This window comes from Macaca nemestrina, chromosome 20, assembly GCF_043159975.1.
Source record: "Macaca nemestrina isolate mMacNem1 chromosome 20, mMacNem.hap1, whole genome shotgun sequence".
Lineage (NCBI taxonomy): Eukaryota > Metazoa > Chordata > Mammalia > Primates > Cercopithecidae > Macaca > Macaca nemestrina.
Window position 1 is genome coordinate 11,395,803 of NC_092144.1, and position 24,508 is coordinate 11,420,310.

Sequence of the window (24,508 nt, forward strand, 5' to 3'; positions counted from 1 at the left end):
ATTATAAAAAGTTTATGGGCCGGGCGCGGTGGCTCACGCCTGTAATCCCAGCACTTTGGGAGGCCGAGACGGGCAGATCACAAGGTCAGGAGATCGAGACCACGGTGAAACCCCGTCTCTACTAAAAATACAAAAAATTAGCCGGGCGCGGTTGTGGGCGCCTGTAGTCCCAGCTACTCGGGAGGCTGAGGCAGGAGAATGGCGTGAACCCGGGAAGATCGCGCCACTGCACTCCAGCCTGGGCAACAGAGCGAGACTCCGTCTCAAAAAAAAAAAAAAGTTTATGAAAATCTTACCTTATGGTCAAACAAATTAGAACTGGATAGATTTATAAAATTTTGTTTAAGGCCGGGCGCGGTGGCTCAAGCCTGTAATCCCAGCACTTTGGGAGGCCGAGACGGGCGGATCACGAGGTCAGGAGATCGAGACCATCCTGGCGAACACGGTGAAACCCCGTCTCTACTAAAAAAAATACAAAAAACTAGCCGGGCGAGGTGGCGGGCGCCTGTAGTCCCAGCTACACAGGAGGCTGAGGCAGGAGAATGGCGTAAACCCGGGAGGCGGAGCTTGCAGTGAGCTGAGATCCGGCCACTGCGCTCCAGCCCCGGCGACGGTGCGAGACTCCGTCTCAAAAAAAAAAAAAAAAAAAAAAAAAAAAATTTTGTTTAAAACTAGCTTTAGCATTAAAGATGCACTAATGGGCTGGGTGTGGTGGCTTATGCTTGTAATCCCAGCACTTTGGGAGACCAAGTCAGGTGGATCACTTGAGGTCAGGAGTTTGACACCTGCCCGGGCAAAATGGTGAAACCCTGTCTCTACCAAAAATTCAGAAACTTAGCTGGGTGTGGTGACACACATCTGTGGTCCCAACTACTTGGGAGGCTGAGGTGGGAGGATTGCTTGAGCTCGGGGGATGGAGGTTGCAGTGAACCAAGATTATGCCACTATACTCCAGCCCAGGTGACAGAGTGGGACTCCATCTTTAAAAAAAAAAGAAAAAAAAATGGTTAGGCGCAGTAGCTCACACCTGCACCTGTAATTCCAGCACTTTGGGAGGCCGAGGCGGGCGGATCACGAGGTCAGGAGATCAAGATCATCCTGGCTAACACAGTGAAACCCCATCTCTACTAAAACTAGAAAAAATTAGCCGGGCGTCGTGGAACAAGCCTATAATCCCAGCTACTCGGGAGGTTGAGGCAGGAGTATTGCAAAACCAGGAGTATTGAGGTTGCAGCGAGCCAAGATTGCACCACTGCACTCTAGCCTGGGCGACAGAGAGAGACTCCATCTCAAAAAAAAACAAAAAAAAAAACAAAAAAAACTGCACTAATGCATAAATAAAATTTGATTTTGTTTTGAAAAATATAATATTAAGAGATAATAAAAAGGCCGGGCATGGTGGCTTCTGCCTGTAATCCCATCACTTTGGGAGGCTGAGGCGGGTGGATCACTTGAAATCGGGAGTTTTGCCGGGCGCGGTGGCTCAAGCCTGTAATCCCGGCACTTTGGGAGGCCGAGGCGGGTGGATCACGAGGTCAGGAGATCGAGACTATCCTGGCTAACATGGTGAAACCCCGTCTCTACTAAAAATACAAAAAAAACTAGCCGGGCGTGGTGGCGGTCGCCTGTAGTCTCAGCTACTTGGGAGGCTGAGGCGGGAGAATGGCGTGAACCCGGGAGGCGGAGCTTGCAGTGAGCCGAGATCACGCCACTGCACTCCAGCGTGGGAGACACAGCGAGACTCCGTCTCAAAAAAAAAAAAAAAAAAAATCGGGAGTTTGAGACCAGCCTGGCCAACATGGTGAAACCCTTCCTCTACTAAAAATACAAAACTTAGCCAGGCATGGTGACACACACCTTTAATCCCAGCTGCTCAGGAGCCTGAGGCAGGAAAATCACTTTCATCCAGGAGGCGGAGGTTGCAGTGAGCTGAGATCGCATTACTGCACTTTAGCCTGGGTGACAGAGCAAGACAGTGTCACAAAACAAAAATAAATAAGTAAAATAAAAGATTTTTGTTTGCCTTTTGAGTAAACTACAAAAAAAGAAGAGAGAGGAGACAGATTCAGTTGGCCTCATGCTATCGTCATTTGGTCTTGCTTGGAAAGCTGAATCTTCTTCAGAGTAAAGGGTTTTACCTTTTTAAAAAAGTTTTGAGTTACCACTTTGACTAAATGAATAACCCGTGATCGTATTTTATGATATCCAGTGTTTTAAACCTTTAATATTTGACAAACTTTCCAAAATCTTTTAGATATTAAGTCCCCTAATGTCCAAAAATGACACATTTGGCTTATTCGGTATAAAAGTCATACAGGAAGCATTGTCAATTATGAAATGGTATTTGCCTTTCTTTGGGCTGTATTTGTGTAAATGTTATTGGTGTATGTTCCAAAGTTATGGGAAACTCATGATTCTGATATGACTTAGTATATACATGTTATGTAAAATTGTTGTATGCCACACATGTAACCAAAATTCATAGTCAATTGTGACTCTAATAATAGCTGTCTTCAGACTTTTGTCATCCATAGACAATTGTCTTGTTTTGATCCTTTCCAAAAAGCAGTTTATAATCAGATATAGGATTCTGACATGTACTCTTGAATGCAGGTATTTAATAACTTTAGAAATTGTGCTACTGGAATAGAGGGGAAAAAAACATAAACTTCCAGGACTGTCAAAAAGAGCTGATGTGTTAAATATTGCAAATTCTTTTTTTTTTTTTTTAGTGTCAAGAAAACCTTTTCTTTTGAGCTATTTAGAACATTTAGCAATTGAATAAAGTATACTCCTGGAAGCAAAAAATTTTGAGCATATTGCTTTACCTGTACTGGATTTCTCCAGAATTAAAAAAAAAAAACCTTGTGATTATTCTCAACTTATGGCAGTATAGTTATTTGCATAAGTGCAGTAAGAATCTATTTTCCGTTGTAACAGGACACAACTGGAAAAACTGGTTATTTTACCAAGGCTTTGTCTGGAATGGCATGCTTTCCTTAAAGAAGCAAAGTTGACTTATGGAACTAATAAGAGCCCTCGGGAAAACTGGCCTCATAACTTATCTACACGTTATCTGTAGAGGGTTCTTGACCTGTGGCAAGTAAACAATGTCACTTTCTGGCCAGGCATGGTGGCTCACACCTGTAATCCCAACACTTTAAAATAAACAGCTAAGGCTGGGCGCGGTGGCTCACACCTGTAATCCCAGCACTTTGGGAGGCCAAGGCAGGTGGATCACGAGGTCAGGAGATCGAGACCATCTTGGCTAACACGGTGTAACCTCGTCTCTACTAAAAAAAAATGCCTTGGCCTCCCAAAGTGTTTGGATAACAGGTGTAAGCCACCACATCTGGCCCTTTATTTTTAGTTGTATAATTCTTTTTTTTTTTTTGAGACGGAGTCTTGCTCTGTCAACCAGGCTGGAGTGCAGTTGTGCGATCTTGGCTCACTGCAAGCTCCACCTCCCGGGTTCACGCCATTCTCCTGCCTCAGGAGAATGTCAACCTCAGTGAGGTTGACAGGACACACACCCAATACCCATGGACTCTATGCTCCCTGCTACTACTTTCCTCTTCCCTCCTGGCCTGCACAAATGTCCAGGATCCAACCCTTCACTCTGAATGCCCCTAACTCCCTGACTGGACCCAGTCATGCTGGATCCCTCAGCAGACACATACAACTTAGAAACTCTCTGCCCTGTCACCCAAACCTGACTTGACTCTCATGCCCTCCCCCAGGCACTTTTACCCTCAGCTTGAACTGGCCTCAACCATGATTTGAACTTTACCCTGTGCTCCTTCATGTTCCCTCCCCAGTCCACACAAGGATGCCCTTCCACACCTACCTCCCTCAGGTGCCACTGCCCCCAGCAGTCCTGGACCTAAGGACATCACCATGTCTCTGGCATTGCATCCTGGGAGCCCTCATCTTTTCCCACCTCTCCCTGGCCTTGAAAGTCATTGCTGCTGTGGGACCCAGACCACCATTTTGTTCCAGTAGCCCCCTGCCCACCCATTCTCCCTCTGTCACTTATCTGCCCTGCCCAGCAGAGGCCATTGTCTCCCAGCCATGGATTTCTCAACTGCCATTATCACCAACTGGAAGTCTTTTTTATTTATCTAATTTTTATAATAGAGTCTCACCATGTTGCCCAGGCTGGTCTTGAACTCCTAGGCTTAAGCAGTCCTCCCACCTCAGCCTCCTAAAGCCTGGGGTTATGGGTGTCCATGCAGTGAGTCCTTCCATGCACTTGAAGTTGTGAAGAACATCTAAAGACTTTCCCACATTGCTTACATTTATACGGTTTCTCTCCAGTGTGAGTCCTTCCATGCCTTCGAAGGTTTGAGGGACATCCAAAAGCTTTCCCACATTGCTTACATTTATACGGTTTCTCTCCAGTGTGAGTCCTTCCATGCATTTGAAGTCGCGAGGCACATCCAAAAGATTTCCCACACTGCTTACATTCATAGGGTTTCTCTCCAGTGTGAGTCCTTCCATGCATTTGAAGGTGTGAGGCAGATCCAAAGGCTTTCCCACACTGCTTACATTCATAAGGTTTCTCTCCAGTGTGAGTCCTTCTGTGGATTTGAAGCTGTGAGGCAGATCTGAAGGCTTTTCCACATTGCTTGCATTCATAGGGTTTTTCTCCAGTGTGAGTCCTTCCATGATATCGAAAGGAACTCGAACAATTGAAGGATCTGCCACACTGCTTGCATTCATAGGTTTTCCTTCCAGTGTGAGTCCTTTCATGTCTATGAAATAAACTGGGCAAACCGAATGCTTTTCCATAACCCTTACATTCATATGGCTTCTCTTCTCTGTGCATCCTTTCATGTATTTGAAAGAAAGAGAAATTACTAAATGGTTTTCCACATTCCTTACATGCATAGGGTTTCTCTCCCGTGTGAGTCCTACCATGCGTTTGAAGGAGTGAGGCAGATCTGAAGGCTTTTCCACATTGCTTACACTCATAAGGTTTCTCTCCAGTGTGAGTCCTTTCATGATACCGAAAGGAACTGGAAGAATTAAAGGCTTTACCACATTGGTTGCATTTGTATGGTTTCTCTCCAGTGTGAGTTTTTTCATGTGTTTGAAGTGAACTGGGAGAATAAAAGGCTTTGCCACATATCTTACATTTATGAGAGATCTCTCCAGTGTGCATTCCCAGGTGGTTCTGAAAGCTGGTAAGATAAGATAATACTTTCCCACAATGTTTACATTCATAGGGTTTTTTCCTAGAGTGGGTTCTTTCGTGTCTTCGAACAGAACTGGGACACTTGAAGGCTTTTCCACATTCCTTACATTCATATGGCTTCTCCCCAGTGTGAGTTCTTTCATGTATTTGAAAGGAATGGAAAGAGCTGAAGGCTTTCCCACACTGTTTACATTCATATGGCTTCTCCCCAGTGTGAGTTCTTTTATGAGCATGGAGGCATGTGGAACTGTGGAATGCTTTCCCACATTCATTACATTCATAAGGCTTTTCCCCGGTGTGAGTTCTTTCATGTATTCGAAGGCTACTAGAATGACTAAAAGCTTTCCCACACTGTTTACATTCATATGGTTTCTCTCCAGTGTGAGTCCGTTTGTGGATAAGATACAAACTGAGAAACATCAAAGCTTTCCCACAAAATTTACACTTATAAGGCCCATCTCCACTGTGCATTATCATGTGTCTTTGAAGGCTTGAATGGGAAATAAATGTTTTTCTGCATTCCTCACAAACATAGAGTTTCCTTCCACTATGAGCCCTTTCATGTGTCTGAACAGAGGAGAGACAGTTGAAAGGTTTTTTACAGTATTTACATTTGTATGGTTTCTGTCCATATTCTTGATACTCATATGCCTTGTGTCCAGTGTCATCTCTGATGGGCCTATTAAGAGATGAATGAGCACTGCCTGCTTTTCCACACACACTGCTTCTGCACGATTTGACTCCAGTAGTTGTTTTCTTCTTCAGCATGGCATCTGGAACCAGGGTCAAAATTTCTCCATGCTGATGACCTTCTTTACTTTCAAAGAGTCTCTCTCCCACAAAAGTTCTGTGAACAATGAGAAGTACATTGTAATGGGTCTGCTTATCAGTGATTTTATATTCATTCACAAGTATTGCACTTACATTTTTTCTTTTTTTTTGAGATGGAGTCTCACTCTTTTGCCCAGGCTGGAGTGTAGTGGTGTGATCTTGGCTCACTGCAACTTCCACCTCCTGAGTTCAAGCACTTTTTCTGCCTCAGCCTCCTAAGTAGCTGGGACTACAGGCATATGACACCACACCCAGCTAATTTTTTGTATTTTAGTAGAGACAGGGTTTCACCATGTTGCCCAGCATGGTCTTAAACTCCTGAGCTCAGGTAATCCACCCGCCTCAGCCTCCCAGAGTGCTGAGATTACATTAATTTTTGTATTTTTAGTAGAGACAGGGTTTCACCATGTTGGCCAGACTGGTCTCAAACTCCTGACCTCAGGTGATCCACCTGCTTTGGTTTCCCAAAATGCTTGGATTACAGGTGTGAGCCACCGTGCCTGGCCTGCACTTCCATTTTTAACATCATCCTGCAAACTAGGATTTCTGCCCTGTCTGAATTTGAATGGACCACAGGCTCTACAAGATGGCCCAGCTATATCTATTATCAAAAAAGATGATAGGGCCGGGCGCGGTGGCTCACGCCTGTAATCCTAGCACTTTGGGAGGCCGAGGCGGGCGGATCACAAGGTCAGGAGATTGAGACCACGGTGAAACCCCGTCTCTACTAAAAATACAAAAAATTAGCCGGGCAGTTGTGGGCACCTGTAGTCCCAGCTACTCGGGAGGCTGAGGCAGGAGAATAGCGTGAACCCGGGAGGCGGAGCTTGCAGTGAGCTGAGATCACGCCACTGCACTCCAGCCTGGGCGACAGAGCGAGACTCCGTCTCAAAAAAAAAAAAAAAAAAAAAAAAGATGATAGAAGGCTTCTGAATACTGTTTTCTTTTGTTTTCTTTCTTTCTTTTTTCTTCTTTGAGATGGAGACTCACTCTCTCATCCAGGCTGGAATGCAGTGGGGCAAACTTGGCTCACTGCAACCTCGCCCTCCTGGGTTCAAGCAATTCTCCTGCCTCAGCCTCCCAGGTAGCTGAAATAACAGGTGTCCACCATGATGCCCAGCTAATTTTTATATTTTTAGTAGAGACAGGGTTTCACTATGTTGGCCAGGCTGCTTTTGAACTCCTGACCTCAAGTGATCCGCCCTCCTCGGCCTTCCAAAGTGCTGGGATTACAGGCGTGAACCACCGCACCCGGCCTCTCTGAATACTATTTTAAAGTAAACTATTTTACAAATACTAAATATCTCTCTTTTTAAATTTGTTTTTGAGTCAGGGTCTCACACTCTTGCCCAGGCAGGGGTGCAGTGATGCCATTGTGGCTTAGTATGGCCTCAAACTCCTGGGCTCAAGTGATCCTCCAGCCTGAACCTCCCAAAGGGCTGAAATATAGGCCTGAACCATTGTGTCAAGCCTACATCACCCTTCAATATGTGTTCAGAGAAAATTTTCTAAGAATAAATAGGTTGAAATTGTGCTTATTTTGTTTCCTTTTTTTTTTTTTAAACATTTTCTCCCATTCTAAGATTTTCTAAAGAGACACTTCTTTGTCTTGTTACTGGTGCAAGTTACCTTAGGTTTCTCTTTAGATTTTCGTACTCTACATATATGTTCTGGGCTTTCCATTTTTTCCCTACAACACAGAACAAGGAAAATAATCTTGAATTAGTATAAAATTATTTTAAAAATTACTTGATTCTATGTTCATGGTACACTGCAAGCATGCTTCCTTTATTTGTCAAATATTCCCTATCCACACTGTAAATCACTCAGCAGCATACATGAACTAAAAATACTTGTTCTCTCATTTACTGAGGGAAGTAATATTGTCACCCTTACCTACAGAGGCCAGGTTCCTGAAGGTTTCTTGCATCACATCTCTATAGAGAGTTTTCTGGGAAGGATCCAGCAAAGCCCATTCCTCTTGGGTGAAGGTCACAGCCACATCCTCAAAGGCCACTGAATCCTGAAACATCTCACATGTATAGAGGAGGATGGGTAAGACTAACAGCACTGGGAGCCTATACTCTATTCCCAAGAAGTTCCCATGATGCCGTGGACTCAAAACAATTATTCCATGACCATCAGACCTCATACTCTCTGTCTACACTCAGTTTCTTCTATAAAGTAATTCTGAGGCTACAACTGAACCATGTGGTAAAGCAACAGTAGAATAGGAAAACGTGTATTTTTGGTAAATCCAGAAAGGTGTGCTGCCTGGGCTGCCCCAATGTTTGTTTGTAAAGTGGGAGTACAGCACCTGCCATAAAAGTCCTCCAAATTCCTGTGCAGAAAAAGTTAACATTAACAGTCCTGAGGCTGCATATCCTTGGAAAAAAAAGCCTATGCACAAAGTTCAACCTTTGATGTTATCTAGAAAGTGAGTTTTGTTCTGATTCCTGCAGCAGAAACAAAAACCAAAAAACTGGATTTTACAAGGGGTCTTATCAATCTAAATGATGAATCATAGATAACTAAAACACAAACTCATGAGCTCATGCCACTGCATTCCAGCCTGGGCAACAGAGTGAGACTTGGTCTCAAAAAAAAAAAAAAAAAAAATTAGCCAGGTGTGGTGGCGCATGCTTGTAATCCCACCTACCCAGGAGGCTGAGGCAGGAGAATCGCTGGAACCCAAGAGGCAGACACTGCAGTGAGCCAAGATCACAACACCGCACTCCAGCCTGGGTGACAGAGCAAGACTCCATCTTAAATTAAAAAAAAAAAATGGCCGGGCGCGGTGGCTCAAGCCTGTAATCCCAGCACTTTGGGAGGCCGAGACGGGCGGATCACGAGGTCAGGAGATCGAGACCATCCTGGCTAACATGGTGAAACCCCGTTTCTACTAAAAAATACAAAAAACTAGCTGGGCGAGGTAGCGGGCACCTGTAGTCCCAGCTACTCGGGAGGCTGAGGCAGGAGAATGGCATGAACCCGAAGGAGGAGCTTGCAGTGAGCTGAGATCCGGCCACTGCACTCCAGCCTGGGTGACAGAGCAAGACTCTGTCTCACCAAAAAAAAAAAAAAAAAAAAAAAAAAATTCCCAGGCACCAAGTCTCAACAAAAAGGCAAGTATTTATCAAACTTAAAAACTTTTGCGGCCAGGCGTGGTGGGCTCACGCCTGTAATCCCACCACTTTGGAGGGCTGGGGCAGGAGGATCACCTGAGATCAGGAGTTGGTGACCAGCCTGGCCAACATGGTGAAACACCATCTCTACTAAAAATACAAAAACTAGCTGGGTGTGGTGGTGTGCACCTGTAATTCCACTACTTGAGAGGCTGGGCAGAAGAATCACTTGAACCCAGGAGTTGGGGGTTGCAGTGAGCAGAGATCGTGCCACTGCAACAGCAAGACTCCATCTCAAAAAAACCACTTTTGTGCATGAGATGACACCATCAACAGAGGGAAAAGGGACTCCTTGTGCTTTGTTTAAAGGATAATAAATGGCTCAGCTTCTATGGAAACAGTACAGTAGTGCCTAAAAGAATAAAATAAAATTACTGTATTTTCTAGCATCCCACTTTTGGGTCTAGTTATATTAAATTTGAAAAAATTGAAAACTGAGCCTTGAAGACATATTTGAAAACCACTCTTCACAAAATCAAAGAGCTGGATCAATCCACATGTCCATTGATGGCTGCATGCATAATGAAAATATGCTAGGCGTATGTATACATTGAAATGTTAATCTTATAACATCCTGTCTCATGCTACAACAATCACAAAAAATTGAGGATTCTATGGTAATTGCAAAAAGTTAATCACAAAAAGAAAATTACAGTATAATTCACCTTCACCTTAGATTAGTTATGTAGTGTTGTGCAACTATATAAAACTGCTTAAGCTGGTAAAATTGAAGTTTATTATTTTACAATAATTAAAAATAATCCCAATACCAAGTAAAAAAACTAGTTGATATTGATTAAAAGATGGGCATAGGCCAGGTATGGTGGCTGACATCTGTAATCTTAGCCCTTTGGGAGTCCAAGGTGGGTGGATCACTTGAGGTCAGGGGTTCAAGACCAGCCTGGCCAAAATGGTGAAACCCCATCTCTACTAAAAATACAAAAATTAGCTGGGCATGATGGCACATTCCTGTAATCCCAGCTACTCAAGAGGCTGAGGCAGGAGAATTGCTCAAACCTGGGCAGCAGAGGCTGCAGTAATCCGAGATTATGCCACTGCACTCCAGCCAGGGCAACAGAGCAAGACTCTGTCTCAAAAAAAATTTTTTAAAAAGGCAAAAGTATTTGAATTACATTTCTCCAATACATAGAAATGACCAATAAGTATATGAAGTGGTGCTCAACATCAGGAGTCAACAGGCATAATTACTTTACACAGTGTAGTTTCTGGTGGCTATTGAGCACTTTCTCTCATGAAAAGTATTCATAAAATAATAGCATTTTAAATATAGCCATTTATTAAAGTAAAAAATAATAAACAATTTAAATACTGCAGCTGTTTCAAATGTATCATGAGAAACACATAACTGAAGACGTCGTTTCGAGAGAGGATTGAGTGTTTCAGAATGTAGCGAGAAAACCAGAAATTTAGGGATTTATTGTCATTTCTAAGAAGAGCTGGCTGAGCATGGTGGCTCACGCCTGTAATCCCAGCACTTTGGGAGGCAGAGGTGGGTGGATCACCTGAGGTCAGGAGTTCAAGACCAGCCCAACATGGTGAAACCCTGTCTCTACTAGAAAGGCAAAAATGAGCTGGGTGTAGTGACGGGCACTTGTAATACCAGCTACTGGGGAGGCTGAGGAAGGAGAATCGCCTGAACTGGGGAGGCGAAAGTTGCTGTGAGCCGAGATCACATCATTGCACTCCAGCCTGGGTGACAGAGCGAGACTCCATCTCAAAAGAAGCAAAACAGAAACAAAACAAAACAAAACAAAAAAAACAGCACTAAGCTACAGGGGTCTTAAGGACTTCTGTTTTTTTGTTTTGTTTTGTTTTTGAGACAGAGTAGTCTCACTCTGCCGCCCAGGCTAGAGAGCAGTGGCACAATCTCGGCTCACTGCAACCTCTGCCTCCCGGGTTCAACTGATTCTCCTGCCTCAGCTTCCCAAGTAGCTGGGATTACAGGCGCCCACCACTACACCTAATTTTTTTGTTTTTAGTAGAGATGGGGTTTCACCACATTGGCCAAGCTGGTCTCGAACTCCTGACCTTGTGATTCACTCACCTTGGCCTCCCAAAGTGCTGGGATTACAGCTATGAGCCACTGCACCTAACCAGGACTCCTTCTTTGACCAAACTTGAGCTCACAGCCCTCTTCTTGTCTAGGCTTTGGCCGCCTTCTGCAGAGCCCAGTTACAGCAAAAACCCTTTTAAGGCAGTTCACAGAGAATCCCCCCCCCCCACCAAAACTTGGTATTTCCAATCAAGTTCAATTTCCCCCACTCATGATAATTCATCAACTTTCTCTTCCCTAACTGTTGACACCTCAGCAAGTTCCATCCTTTTCCTCACCTTGCCCTGTAATATAGGAGGGAGATTAAACGTGGAGACAGCCTATTATGTGTCATGAGAAATGTAATATAATATACAGAACTGTAATCTCACTACATATTGTAGTTCTCATGACACATGTTACAATTGTGCTGAATAGTGCTCGCTTCGGCAGCACATATACTAAAATTGGAACGATACAGAGAAGATTAGCATGGCCCCTGCGCAAGGATGACACGCAAATTCGTGAAGCGTTCCATATTTTTAATAAAATATTGACTCAGCAAAAAAAAAAAAAAAAAAACAATTGTGCTGAATAAAGCCTTCCTTGATATTTTAAACACATTTTCAATACAATCTCTCTTTACAAGGGATAGGGATTTAGACTGGAGACTCTGCTTCAGAAGTCTAGAATGCATAGGGGATAATAGGCTCTCTCCCTGTGGGGAGACAGCTGAGAATACCTCCCACTCACAAAACCAAAACACCAGGTCAGATTTATTTCCTAAAAACCACTCCCTGTTGTTACCCCATAAACTTAGTAAGATAGGGGACTGTGGGTGCACTATTTCCCAGACAGGGTACTAGGGTGGAACTTATCTCCTGCAGTGATGATGCAGGATGCCTGGCGGTACTGGCTGCCAATTCAGCCATCACGCTGTGATAGAGACTTAGGTGTTGGGAACAGGCCCCCAAATCTGGCCATAAACTGGCCCCAAAACTGGCCATAAACAAAATCTCTGCGGCACTGTGACAAGTTCGTGATGGCTGTGATGTCCACGCTGAAGGTTGCTGGTTTACCAGAATGAGGGCAAGGAACACCTGGCCCATCCAGGGCAGAAAACCACTTAAAGGTGTTCCTAAACCACAAACAATAGCATAAGCGATCTGTGCCTTAAGGACATGCTCCTGCTGCAGATAACTAGCCAGAGCCCATCCTTTTGTTTTGGCCCATCCCTTTGTTTCCCGAAAGGAATACTTTTAGTTAATCTATAACCTACAGAAACAATCCTTATCACTGGCTTGCTGTCAATAAATATGTGGGTAAATCTCTGTTCATGGCTGTCAGCTCTGAAGGCTGTCAGCACCCTGATTTGCCACTCCACACTCTATATTTCTCTGTGTGTGTCTTTAATTCCTCTAGTGCTGCTGGGTTAAGGTCTCCATGACCTAGCTGGTCTTGGCAAGTGGTGTGCATATGTGGGGCTCGAACTCAGGTTGAAGGGTCACAGGAGTAATGGTTGGAGAATGTGGAACTAAGCTGGAGGATACCCAAGTACTCTTAAGCAGTGCCCCTGGTGAGTAAGGGGAGCTCGGAAGCATCAGGGTAACAATGGAACAAGTGTGAGCTCTGGTTCCTTGGAACCTTTTCACACTGATGAGGAGGAGGAAGGAGAGTATAAGGAAGTAACAGAAGAGATGACAGAGCAGGTTTGTTTGCCAGCTAAAGCTAAAGCAGCAAAGGAGGAAGTGTTCATCCCTACCCTTCTGCACCCCCTCCTTATTTTGAAGAAAAAGAGTGGCCTGACCTGCCAGACCTTTCTTTTCTGGAGGACACTGGGTGAAAAGTAGTTTCCTCAATGACTGTTCGAGCAGCACCTCTAGTAACAGCTCTCAGTTCTATTCAGGCAGGAATTCAGCAAGCTAGATGAAAGGGTGATATAGAGGCTTGGCAGTTCCCTGTTAGGATACACCCCCCAGATCAACAGGGAAATATAGCTACATTTGAGCCTTTTCCTTTTAAGTCTGGGAAACGCCATGAGGGGCCCGTTCCAAAACGAGGCATTTCCAGCTGAGGCCATTCCCTCACCCCTATACAGTGTCTGTCCCCCACCACAGCCAGGAGCGCCACAGTAGATTTATGCTGCACAAAAGCTGTGAGCCTTCTGCCTGGGGAACCCCTACAAAAAGTTCCAACAGGGGTCTGTGGACCTTGCCAGTGGGGACAATCTGATTACTTCTAGGTAGATCTAGTTTAAATTTAAAAGGAGTGCAAGTACATACAGGAGTCACTGATTCAGATTACAATGGGAAATTCAAATTGTTTTATCTACTTCTGTTCCCTGGAAAGCAGAGCCAGGAAAGCACAACTCCTGATTGTGCCGTATGTGGAAATGGGGAAAAGTGAAATTAAATGAACAGGAGGATTTGGAACAACAAATAAACAAGGCAAAGTAGCTAACTGGGTGAATCAAATGACTGATATATGTCCTACCTGTGAAATAACTATTCAGGGAAAGAAATTTAAAGGTTTGGTAGATACAGGAGTGGACATTTCAATCATTTCTCTATACCACTGGCCATCCACATGGCCAATTCAACCTGCTCAATTTAACATAGGTGGAGTTGGTAAAGCCCCTAAAGTATATCAAAGTAGTAATGTTTTGCATTGTGAAGGGCCCGATGGACAACCTGGGACTATTCGACCAACTGTAACTTCTGTACCTATAAATTTATGGGGGAGAGATTTATTACAACAATGGGGAGCACAAGTTCTAATTCCAGAGCAACTATACAGCCCTCAAAGTCAACATATGATGCATGAAATGGGGTATGTCCCTGGTAGGGGACTAGGAAAAAATGTGCAAGATTTGAAGGAACTGCTCAAGGGAAAGACAAAGTTCCTGCCAAGGTTTAGGATATCATTTTTTATGGTGGCCACTGTTAAGCCTCCAGAACCTATACTTTCAAAATGGTTAACAGATAAGCCAATTTGGATAGAACAGTGGCCACTAAGTAAAGAGAAACCAGAGGCTTTAGAGGACCTAGTTACTGAACAATTAGAAAAAGGACAGAGCGTCAACATTTTCCCCTTGGAATTCTCCAGTTTCGTAATTAACAAAAAATCATGTAAATGGAGACTGTTAACTGACTTAAGAGCCATTAATTCAGTTATACAACCTATGGGTTGAACTCTGACATGTTCATGATGGCTATAACTCCCATGCTGGAGGTTGTTGGTTTACCGGAATGAGGGCAAGGAACACCTGGCCCATCCAGGGTGGAAAACTACTTAAAGGTGTTCCTAAACCACAAATAGCATGAGCGATCTGTGTCTTAAGGACATGTTCCTGCTGCAGATAACTAGCCAGAGCCCATCCCTTTGTTTCCCGTAAGGAATAATTTTAGTTAATCTATAATCTACAGACAAAATGCTTATCACTGGCTTGCTGTCAATAAATATGTGGGTAAATCTCTGTTTGTGGCTCTCAGCTCTGAAGGCTGTCAGTCCCCTGATTTCCCACTCCACACTCTATATTTCTCTGTGTGTGTCTTGAATTCCTGTAGCGCCATTGGGTTAGAGTCTCCATGACCAAGCTGGTCTCGGTACTTAGGCTTCAGCTGATATAGATATATGTCAGGATCACGTATAGAATTTGCATGTCTGTCTTCCATTTGGTGAATTCTCCTTGCAATTTCTTTTTTTTTAAGCCTATAGCAACCAGTATTCCCAGGAATTCTACAAACCATGTACTAACCTGGCCTGAACCTGCTTAGCTGCTAAGATCAGGTACATTCAGAGTTTCATGACCATATACTCTTTTATCTTTTTTTATTTTTTTCAATTTTGTTTTTTGAGACAGGGTCTCACTCTGTCACTCAGTCTGGAGTGCAGTGGCATGATCATATTTCACTGTGGCTTCAACCACCTGGGCTCAAGTGATCCTCCCACCACAGCCTCCCCAGTACCTGGGACTGAAGTACCATAGGAAGAACTATGACCTAAGAAAAAAAAAGTGGGACCCATGTAGATTATCTGCTCAATGTTATGGTCAAATGACTACTGCTGTAAAAAACAAAATCCATAAATCAAGAAAGTGAACTACCATTCCATGGAAGGTTCATTACTAAGTAAAAATAAAATATGATATAAAATATCACATATCTGATATCAACTGTATAAAAAAAATGTAAAAATAAAATATACCGACAGGGATGCATACCAAGGTTGTGAAGCTATAATAAGAAAACAATAATTATCATTCACAATACTGGCTCCATCAATATTTTGGATCACTGTGAAATTGTTTTATGTGTTTTGACCATATGTAATATTTTTAGTTTCTAGAGTGGAAACTCTATGCAGAAATAACTATCAGTGCACATGGAAATACCAGCAACAATCTGTTGAATGTAATTTTTAAAAAGACAACATAGCCTATCAAAACAGAGTTGTATTACAATTAATTTTCTTTTTAAAAATGTTTTTATTATCTTTGTTTTGTTTAAGGACAGGTTCTTGCTCTGTCACCCACGCTATGGTGCAGGGGCATGATGACAGCTCACTGTAGCCTTGACTTCCCAGGCTCACGCTATCTCTCCCTTCCTGAGTAGATGATAATCCAGGCTCCTGCCACCACACATGGTGAATTTCTTAATTTTTGTTGAGACGGGGTCTCTTTATGTTGCCCAGGCTTGGTCTCAAACTCCCGGGCTGAAGCCATTCTCCCACCTCAGCATCCAAAAGCAACTACTTTTCTTGAAGTCCCAAAAGTCTCAGAAAGGATATAAAATGATTATTATGCAAAAAGGACCCATGGAAAGATATCAATGGAAAAATATAATAAATCTAAAGATGTTATATATCCTTACACACTGATTATCACTGTGATGTAATCTCTCTGAAATACATCTAGTATTTTATTATATTCCATGAAATGCACAAGCAGGTTTGTTTCTTCATTGAAATTAAGAAAAACTACTTCTAAACACTGAAATAGAAGACAATGACTAAGAATAGCCAGGATAAGCTGGGTGCAGTAGTTCACACCTGTAATCCCAGCACTTTGGGAGGCGGAGGTGGGCAGATCACCTGAGGTCAAGAGTTCAAGACCAGCCTGGCCAACATGGTGAAACCCCTCTCTACTAAAAATACAAAAATTAGCTGTGCATGGTAGCATGTGCCTGTAGTCCCAGCTACTCGCGAGGCTGAGGCAGGGAGAATCACTTGAACCCGAGAGGCAGAGGTTGCAGTGAGCCGAGATTGCACCACTGCACTCCAGCCTGGGTGACAGAGCAAGACTCTGTCTCGAAAAAAAAAAAAATAGCCAGGATGTTGTATAAAATATGACTAAGGGATGTTATGACATAAATGTTTACATTTTCCCACTCCAAATCATACAGCGACACCCTAACCTGTAATACGATGGAATTAAGATGGCATCTCTGAGAAGTCATTAGAATTAGATTAGAGCATCAGAGTAGATCCCTCGTGAATGGAATTATAATCTTATGAGACACGGGATGGCCTGTTTCCTCTTTCTCTCTGTCATGTGAAAAAATAAAAAGCTGACCTGGCGCAGTGGCTCACGCATGTAATCCCAGCACTTTGGGAGCCTGAGGTGGGTGGATCACGAGGTCAGGAGTTTGAGACCAGCCTGGCCAAGACGGTGAAACCCTGTCTCTATTAAAAAATACAAAAAATTAGCCGAGCATGGTAGCAGGCACCTGTAATCCCAGCTACTCAGGAGACTGAGGCAGGAGAATTGCTTGAACCTGGGAGGCAGAGGTTACAGTGAGCCAAGATCACACCACTGTACTATAGCCTGGGCGACAGAGCAAGATTCTGTCTCAAAAAGAAAAAAGCCATCTGCAAACCAGGATGTAGGCTCTTACCAGGCACCAGATCTCTCAGTACCCTGAACATGGACCTCACAACTTCCAGAACTGTCAGAAATAAATGTTTATTTTATTTTATTTTTTTTTTGAGACAGACTCTCACTCTGTCACCAGGATGGAGTGACGTGGCTTGATCTCGGTTTACTGCAACCTCTGCCTCCCAGGTTCAAGTGATCCTCCTACCTCAGCCTCCTGAGTAGCTGGGACTACAGGTGCGCACCAGCATGCCCAGCCAATTCTTTGTATTTTTAGTAGAGATGGGGTTTCACCATGTTAGCCAGGATGGTCTTGATCTCTTGACCTCGTGATCCGCCCGCCTCAGCCTCCCAAAGTGCTGGGATTACAGGTGTGAGCCACCGCACCCAGCCTAGAAATCTTTATTCTTTAAGTCACCCGGTCTATGGGAATTTGATATATTACCCCAAGATAACTAAGATAGACAGGCACTATCCCCAGAATACATCACAGTTTTGAGATCTATACTAAGAGAACATGATATTAACAGAGAGATGGAAATGCAGACCAATGGAGAGGGTCCGTGGGTACAAAAACACAGAATGAATAAGACCTAGAATTTGCAAGCACAACAGATTGACTATAGTAAAAAATAATATATTGTACATTTTGAAATAACTAAAAGAGCTGGGCATACTGGCTTATGCCTGTAATCCCAGCACTTTTGGAGGTGGAGGCAGGGGGATTACTTGAGCTCAGGAGTTCGAGACAAGCCTGAGCAACATGGTGAAACCCCGTCTCTATGAAAAATACAAAAATTAGCTGGGTGTGGTCACAGTTATTTGGGAAGCTGAAGCAGGAGGATCACTTGAACCTGGGAGGTGGAGGTTGCAGTGGTGTGGTTGGCTCACGCCTGTAATCCCAGCATTTTGGGAGGCCGAAGCAGGCAGATCACGAGGTCAAGAGATTGAGACCATCTTGGTCAACATGGTGAAACCCAATCTCTACTAAAAATACAAAAATTATCTGGGCGTGGTGGTGCGCACCTGTAGTCCCAGCTATTTGGGAGGCTGAGGCAGGAGATTCGCTTGAACCCAGGAGGCAGAAGTTGCAGTGAGCCGAGATCGCGCCACTGCACTCCAGCTTGTTCAGAGTGAGACTCCATCTCAAAAAAAAAAAAAAAAAAAAAAGACACAGCAACTGAGCAACATTCATGTTAAAATAGATACCAAGCCAGGCACAGTGGCTCACACCTGTAATCCCAGCACTTTGGGATGCCAAGGGGGGCGGATCACTTGAGGTCAGGAATTCAAGATCAGCCTAGCCAGCATGGCAAAACCCATTCTCAACTGAAAAAAAAAAATACAAAAATTAGCTGGGCGTGGTGGCAGGCACCAGCTACTTGGGAGGCTGAGGCACAAGAATCGCTTGGACCCAGGGAGGTGGAGGTTGCAGTGAGCCAAGATCATGCCACTGCACTCCAGCCTAGGCAACACAGTGAGACTCTGTCTAAAAAATAAATAAAGTAATATCAAAAGACAAAACAGACTCTTTGTGGAAATAAGACATGAAATCTGGGCAATATAGGAAGACCTCATCCCTACAAAAAATAATTAGCTAGGCAGAGTGGCATGCACCTGTGGTCCCAGCTACTCGGAAGGCTCAGGTAGGATTGAGCCTTCCTAGGCTTGAGCCCAGGAAGTCAAGGCTGCAGTGAGCTGTGATCACACCAGTACACTCCAGCCTGGGTGACAGCAAGACCCTTTAAAAAAAAAAAAAAAAAAGTCCTCCATCCTGCAAAGAAGAATAACTGATTTTTTTTCCAGTCGCCCAGGTTGGAGTGCAGTGGCGCAATCTCGGCTCACTGCAACCTCTGCCTTCCAGGTTCAACAGATTCTCCTGCTTCAGCCTCCCAAGTAGCAGGGACTACGGGCATGTGCCACCATGCCTGACTAATTTTTTGTATTTTTAGTACAGACAGGGTTTCACCATGTTGGCCAGGATGGTCTCAATCTCCTGACCTGGTGAACTGCATGCCTCAGCCTCCCAAAGTGTTGGGATTACAGGCATGAGCCACCATGCCTGGCCAGAACTGATATTTTGGGTACTCTTTGTAATTCACCAATCTACCATATTTTCTTGTGGAAATTATTTCATTTTTCTCCAGTTATAATAGTAAACTTTCCCTATTTTTCTCCAGTAGCATTCCTAAAACTAGTCCCTATAATGCCATTGGAAATCACCCACAACAAAAGGATACACCTGAGAAATGTACTACACTGCCTGTAGAGAAGAAAAAAACATATTAAGAAATGGAATACAAGACTAAATAGAGATTTTTTTTTTTTTTTTTTTTTTGAGATGGAGACTTGCTCTATAGCACAGGCTGGAGTACAATGGCACAATGTCAGCTCACTGCAGCCTCCACCTCCCAGGTTCAAGGGATTCTCGTGCCTCAGTCTCCCAAGTAGCTGGGATTACAGGCGTGTGCCACTACACCCAGCTAACTTTTGTATTTTTAGTAGAGACAGGGTTTCATCGTGTTGGCCAGGTTGGTCTTGAACTCCTGACCTCAGGTGATCCACCTGCCTTGGCCTCCCAAAGTGCTGGGGTTACAGGCGTGAGCCACTGCATCCAGCCATCTTTTTTCTGAAATCTACCTCTTTCTGGCCTGTGTGTAAAATTTTCTTATTTTGCAAGCTCTAATGAAAAATGCAATTTACAATTAACAAAAAACCTGAAGCTGCAATAAGTGAACAATTATTTACAAAAAGACAAACCCACAGAGGGGCAATGCTGACTAGAACACAGTGATGTTTGACTCAAGTGTCAGCACAGGCCATCTTATCACATGGGACATTTCTCTATGCTCATCCTGCTCACTGAAGTGCTGAATGACTATTTTCCAACAACACTGCACTGTGCCCCCGTGTGCCCCAAGTGCATTTCTTGTTTTTTTTTTCTCTTGAGACAGAGTCTCGCTCACTTGCCCAGGATGGAGTGCAATGGTGCGATCTCTGCTCAGTGCAGAATCCACCTCCCAGGTCCAAGCAATTCTCGGGCCTCAGCCTCTGGAGTAGCTGGGACTACAGGTGTGTGCCACCACACCTGGCTAATCTCTTTTGTATTTTTAGTAAAGCCAAGGTTTCACCATATTGACCAGGCTGGTCTCAAACTCCTGGCCTCAAGTGATCTACCCACCTCAACCTCCCAAAGTGTTGGGATTATAGGCCTGAGCCACTGCATCTGGCCAGTGCATTTTCATTTACCAGACTGAGGCAGGAGAATGGCATGAACCCGGGAGGTGGAGCTTGCAGTGGCGGAGATCATGCCACTACACTCCAGCCTGGGCGACAGAGCGAGACTCTGTCTCAAAAACAAAACAAAAACAAAAAACGGGCCCGGCACAGTGGCTCACACCTGTAATCCCAGCACTTTGGGAGGCCAAGGCTGGTGGATCACGAGGTCAGGAGATGAAGAGCATCCTGGCTAATACAGTGAAATCCCGTCTCTACTAAAAGTACAAAAAATTAGCCAGGCATGGTGGCGGGTGCCTTTAGTCCCACCTACTGGGAGGCTGAGGCAGGAGAATGGTGTGAACCCGGGAGGCAGAGCTTGCAGTGAGCAGAGATCGCACCACTGCACTCCAGCCTGGGCGACAGAGCGAGACTCCATCTCAAAAAAAAAAAACCACAAAAAAAACAAAAACAAATAGCTGATATTACGAATTGAAGAAGGAGAGATGGTGTCTGGAAATTTTAGAAAGGAACTGAAATTTTAGTATTATACTGCAGGCTCTCCAGAGGTAGGCCAGGGTCACAGGGTGGAGGGTTTGAGATCTCCCTTCCCATATATTTAGAAAATGCAGAGAAGTACCAGTCAACTGGGGAGTGTTGAAAATTTTGAATAAGAAGTAATTAAACTTAACTGCCTATAGTACTCTTAAGATCTCGGAACTAAGCACATGGAAATCAAATTCAAATGCTATTCATATAAATTACTAACTTATGTGACACTATGTGGCCTGAGAAAACAATAAGAAGTTACTAATTTATTGGGAAATGAAATATGGGCTTAACCAGGTACAATTGGTCGAGTAACCTCTGATTATACAACCAAAAAATTTCTGCTATATGGTCTGTGAAAAAAGGTAATTCAAAAATTTAAGCTGTTGGAACTCCAGATTATCTTGAACTTTAATGTGATTCTGGAATTGAGTCACCTGACAGACACCAGAAAGAGCCAGCTGGACCCCTCCCACACCTGAATACAGATTAACCTTCCGACAAGCCTCATTATATCCACTTCCTTTAGGAGCTTACACACAGCCACTGATCCATCTTCACGTTAAAACAGACATCAGCCGACTGGAAACGCAGACTCTGTGACAATAAGATACCAAATTACAAACAAGACCTAAGGCCACGCAAGGCAAGAGGTAAGTCAAATCTTAGAATTCATAAAATCTAAAGAAACAGGTCTTTTGTCTTGGCTGAGGTGAAATCACATGACAGATACCAGACCCTCTTCACTGAAGCATTCCTTCCTACCTCCTCGAAATTTTAAACAAAGCTTCACACTCTCCACCAACGGCCACCTACGGAATCTGTCAACCACCTGCGCCTTCTAAGCCCCTTCCACAGGCCCCGCCCTTTCTGCCAAAGGAACTCACACCTTCCAGGCAATGCTGCATAATTTTCCCTGCAATTCCTGTCTCCCTGAAATGAATAAAAGCAAACTGTCTTGAGCCGCCTCGGGACCACTTACCCCAGGCCTCCTGGGGTTGTGTTTTCCTCAGCCGAGGCCTCTCCTATTTGGCTCTGAATAAACTTCTTTAAGTTATGTTACACAGTTGGGCATTTTCCGTTAACAAATTACAAGCCAGGACTGGGTGTTTATCATTCAGGAATCTCAAAGGAACTCTTTAATTATTAATATACTTTTTAAAAACCCTATTCTGAGAAGCAAAACTCTTGAATTGTTAAAGTGTCTCAGTTTAATTTTTAAGAGGAGAAAGGAGCTACTGGGGACCCCACAGCCCACCCTCCTCCTACACAAACCCCACACCCGAGGCGGGATCCCCCATGACCCTCGCGTGGTCCCCGCACAATCTGGGGAGACGCGGGGCAGCGGGCGCGGAGCTGCCCAGAGAGAGCTCTGGGAACTGGGTGATAGTCGCCGCGCAGGGACGGGACGAGACACCCGGGTCCCGGCTGCCGGCCCAGCCCCACCGTGGGGCCAAAGGGACCAAGGGCCAAGCTGTCCCAAGGGAATTCGGGTCCCAGACCCCAGAGTCGCCGCGGGGAGACCCGGGTCCCATCACAGCCGGTTCCGGCCGGTTCCAACCTTCCCTGTCTCGGGAACCCTGGCCCGCACGCTCACCATTTCTTGCTTTCAGGTGACTCTCACGACCAGTGCGGGTCACAGCACAGGCGACAGAAGCTATGGCAGAGGTACCTGAACCCTCTGGGAAGGGAAAGCCAGGTTCCCAACCTCAGCTCGCCGCCTGGAGGAGAGCAAGGCCTTCGCCCTCCCAGATGGGCAGTTGGCAGGGCCCCGCCCAGCGCCCCTGATTGGACGAGGCGCCGGGCCCCGCCCCCTCAGCCGTGAATGACAGTAGAAGCCCTTGGTAACGGGGCTCTGAGAACCGGTTTGACGGGATCTAGCGATAGATTCTTTAAGCCAGACGTCTGTAACCTTTTTAGCACCAGAACCGGTTTCGTGGAAGACAGTTCTCCTACCGGGGCAGATAGTTTCGGGATGAAACTTCCACCTCAGATCATCAGGCATTTGATCCTCGTAAGGCAAACCCAACCTAGATCCTTCGCATGCGCAGCTCAGAATAGGGTTCGGGCTCCTATGACGCACTAATGCCTCCGCTGATCTGACAGGAAGCATAGCTCTGGCGATAATGCCCGCTGGCTCGCCCGCCAGCCGCTCACCTCCTGCTGTGCGGACTGGTTCTTACAGGCCATGGACCGGGGGTTGGGAACCCCCGTCATAGGGTACTGTTGAATAGAAACTTTAGCTTGTGTCGGGGAGTAGCTCATGCCTGTAACCCCACCACTTTGGGAAGGCAAGGCCGGCAGGGCAGATTGCTTCAGCCCAGGAACTTGAGACCAGCCTGGGTAACATAGCAAAACCCCGCCCCTACAAAAAACACAAAAATTAGTCGGGCATGGTGGTGCATGTTTGTAGTCCCAGCTACTTGGAAGGCTGAGATGACAGGATCGCCTGAGCCCAGAAAGGTCGAGGCCAAAGTGAGCTGTGATTTTACCAGCCTAGGTGTCAGAGTGAGACCCTGTCTCCGAAGGAAAAAAAAAGGGAATTGCAATACAGTCGGCTAAATGAAAGACCAGAGTTTTATTTTTATTCAATTCTGCCTCCCTAAAAATTGGGAGGCTAGGTTTTGTTTTGCTTTGTTTTTGAGACGGAGTCTCGCTGTCGCCCATGCTGGACAGCAGTGGCGTAATCTCGGTTCACTGCAACCTCCGCCTCCTGGGTTCAAGCGATTCTCCTGCCTCAGCCTCCTGAGTAGCTGGGATTACAGTCGCGCCCCACCACGCCCGGCTAATTTTTGTATTTTAGTAGAGACAGGGTTTCATCATGTTGGTCAGGCTGGTCTCCTGACCTCATGATCCGCCCGCCTCGGCCTATAGAAGTGCTGGGATTACAGGCGTGAGCCACCGCACCCGGCCGAGAGTGGGGGTTTTAAAGGTAATTTGGTGAGCAGGAGGCTGGAAAATAGGGAATGCTGATTGGTCGTGAAAAGGATGTATCACAGGGAGTCTAAGCTGTCTTCTTGCACTGAGTCAGTTCTTGGCTAGGGGCCACTGGAGCAGGTGAGCCAGTTTATTGGTCTGTATGATGCCAGCTAATCCATCAGAATGAAGGGTCTCAGAAATACCTGAAACACCAATCTTAGGTCTTACAACAATATTATCCACAGGAGCAAGTGGCAAGGTTGGGAATCTTGTGTCCTCTGGCCGCATATTTCCTGAACCATAATTTCTTTTTTTTTTTTTTTTGAGACGGAGTCTCGCTCTGTCGCCCAGGCTGGAGTGCAGTGGCGCGATCTCGGCTCACTGCAAGCTCCGCCTCCCGGGTTCACGCCATTCTCCTGCCTCAGCCTCCCGAGTAGCTGGGACTACGGGCGCCCACAACCGCGCCCGGCTAATTTTTTGTATTTTTAGTAGAGACGGGGTTTCACCGTGGTCTCGATCTCCTGACCTTGTGATCCGCCCGCCTCGGCCTCCCAAAGTGCTGGGATTACAGGCGTGAGCAACCGCTCCCGGCTCCTGAACCATAATTTCTAATCTTGTGGCTAATTTCTTAGTTTTACAAAGGCAATCTGGTTCCCAAGGAGATGATTTCTTTTGGGAAGCGGCAG

At 45.1% G+C, this 24,508-nt stretch overlaps 2 protein-coding genes, 1 long non-coding RNA gene and 1 other non-coding gene across 6 annotated transcripts in view; 2 read left to right on the forward strand and 2 right to left on the reverse strand.

Moving 5' to 3' along the window:
- The window catches only part of LOC105486901 (zinc finger protein 823), a 317,208-nt gene that overhangs the window by 197,986 nt on the left and 94,714 nt on the right, over positions 1-24,508 (reverse strand). The gene's annotated exons all lie outside the window — the stretch shown is intronic.
- The window catches only part of LOC139355314 (uncharacterized), a 52,810-nt gene that overhangs the window by 19,904 nt on the left and 8,398 nt on the right, over positions 1-24,508 (forward strand). The gene's annotated exons all lie outside the window — the stretch shown is intronic.
- LOC105470368 (zinc finger protein 433) lies at positions 662-23,623 on the reverse strand. 3 transcript variants are annotated; one of them, XM_011722613.3, is made up of 4 exons: positions 22,501-23,623; positions 7,925-8,051; positions 7,658-7,718; positions 662-6,044 (listed from the first exon to the last, which is right to left on the reverse strand). In XM_011722613.3, the coding sequence occupies exons 1-4, from the start codon at positions 22,501-22,503 to the stop codon at positions 4,205-4,207; spliced, it is 2,031 nt and encodes a 676-aa protein (XP_011720915.2). In that variant the 5' UTR covers positions 22,504-23,623; the 3' UTR covers positions 662-4,204. The 3 variants fall into 3 exon arrangements, with proteins under 3 accessions (XP_011720915.2, XP_011720753.2, XP_024650255.2); XM_011722451.3 differs by having other exon boundaries at positions 7,925-8,060; XM_024794487.2 differs by lacking the exon at positions 22,501-23,623 and having other exon boundaries at positions 4,090-6,044; positions 7,925-8,524.
- LOC139360560 (U6 spliceosomal RNA) lies at positions 11,704-11,810 on the forward strand. The gene has a single exon (XR_011618039.1). It is a non-coding gene; the product is annotated as a U6 spliceosomal RNA (small nuclear RNA).

Bases quoted from the DNA above. Each gene is read 5' to 3' on its own strand.
- LOC105470368 (XM_024794487.2), bottom strand. From the start codon at position 8,180: ATGAGGTCTGATGGTCATGGAATAATTGTTTTGAGTCCACGGCATCAT. The intron at 7,719-7,924 runs GTAAGGGTGACA...TCTGTGTTGTAG, and splicing joins CAGGAACCTGGCCTCTGTAG to GGAAAAAATGGAAAGCCCAG. The intron at 6,045-7,657 runs GTAACTTGCACC...CATTGTTCACAG, and splicing joins AATCTAAAGAGAAACCTAAG to AACTTTTGTGGGAGAGAGAC.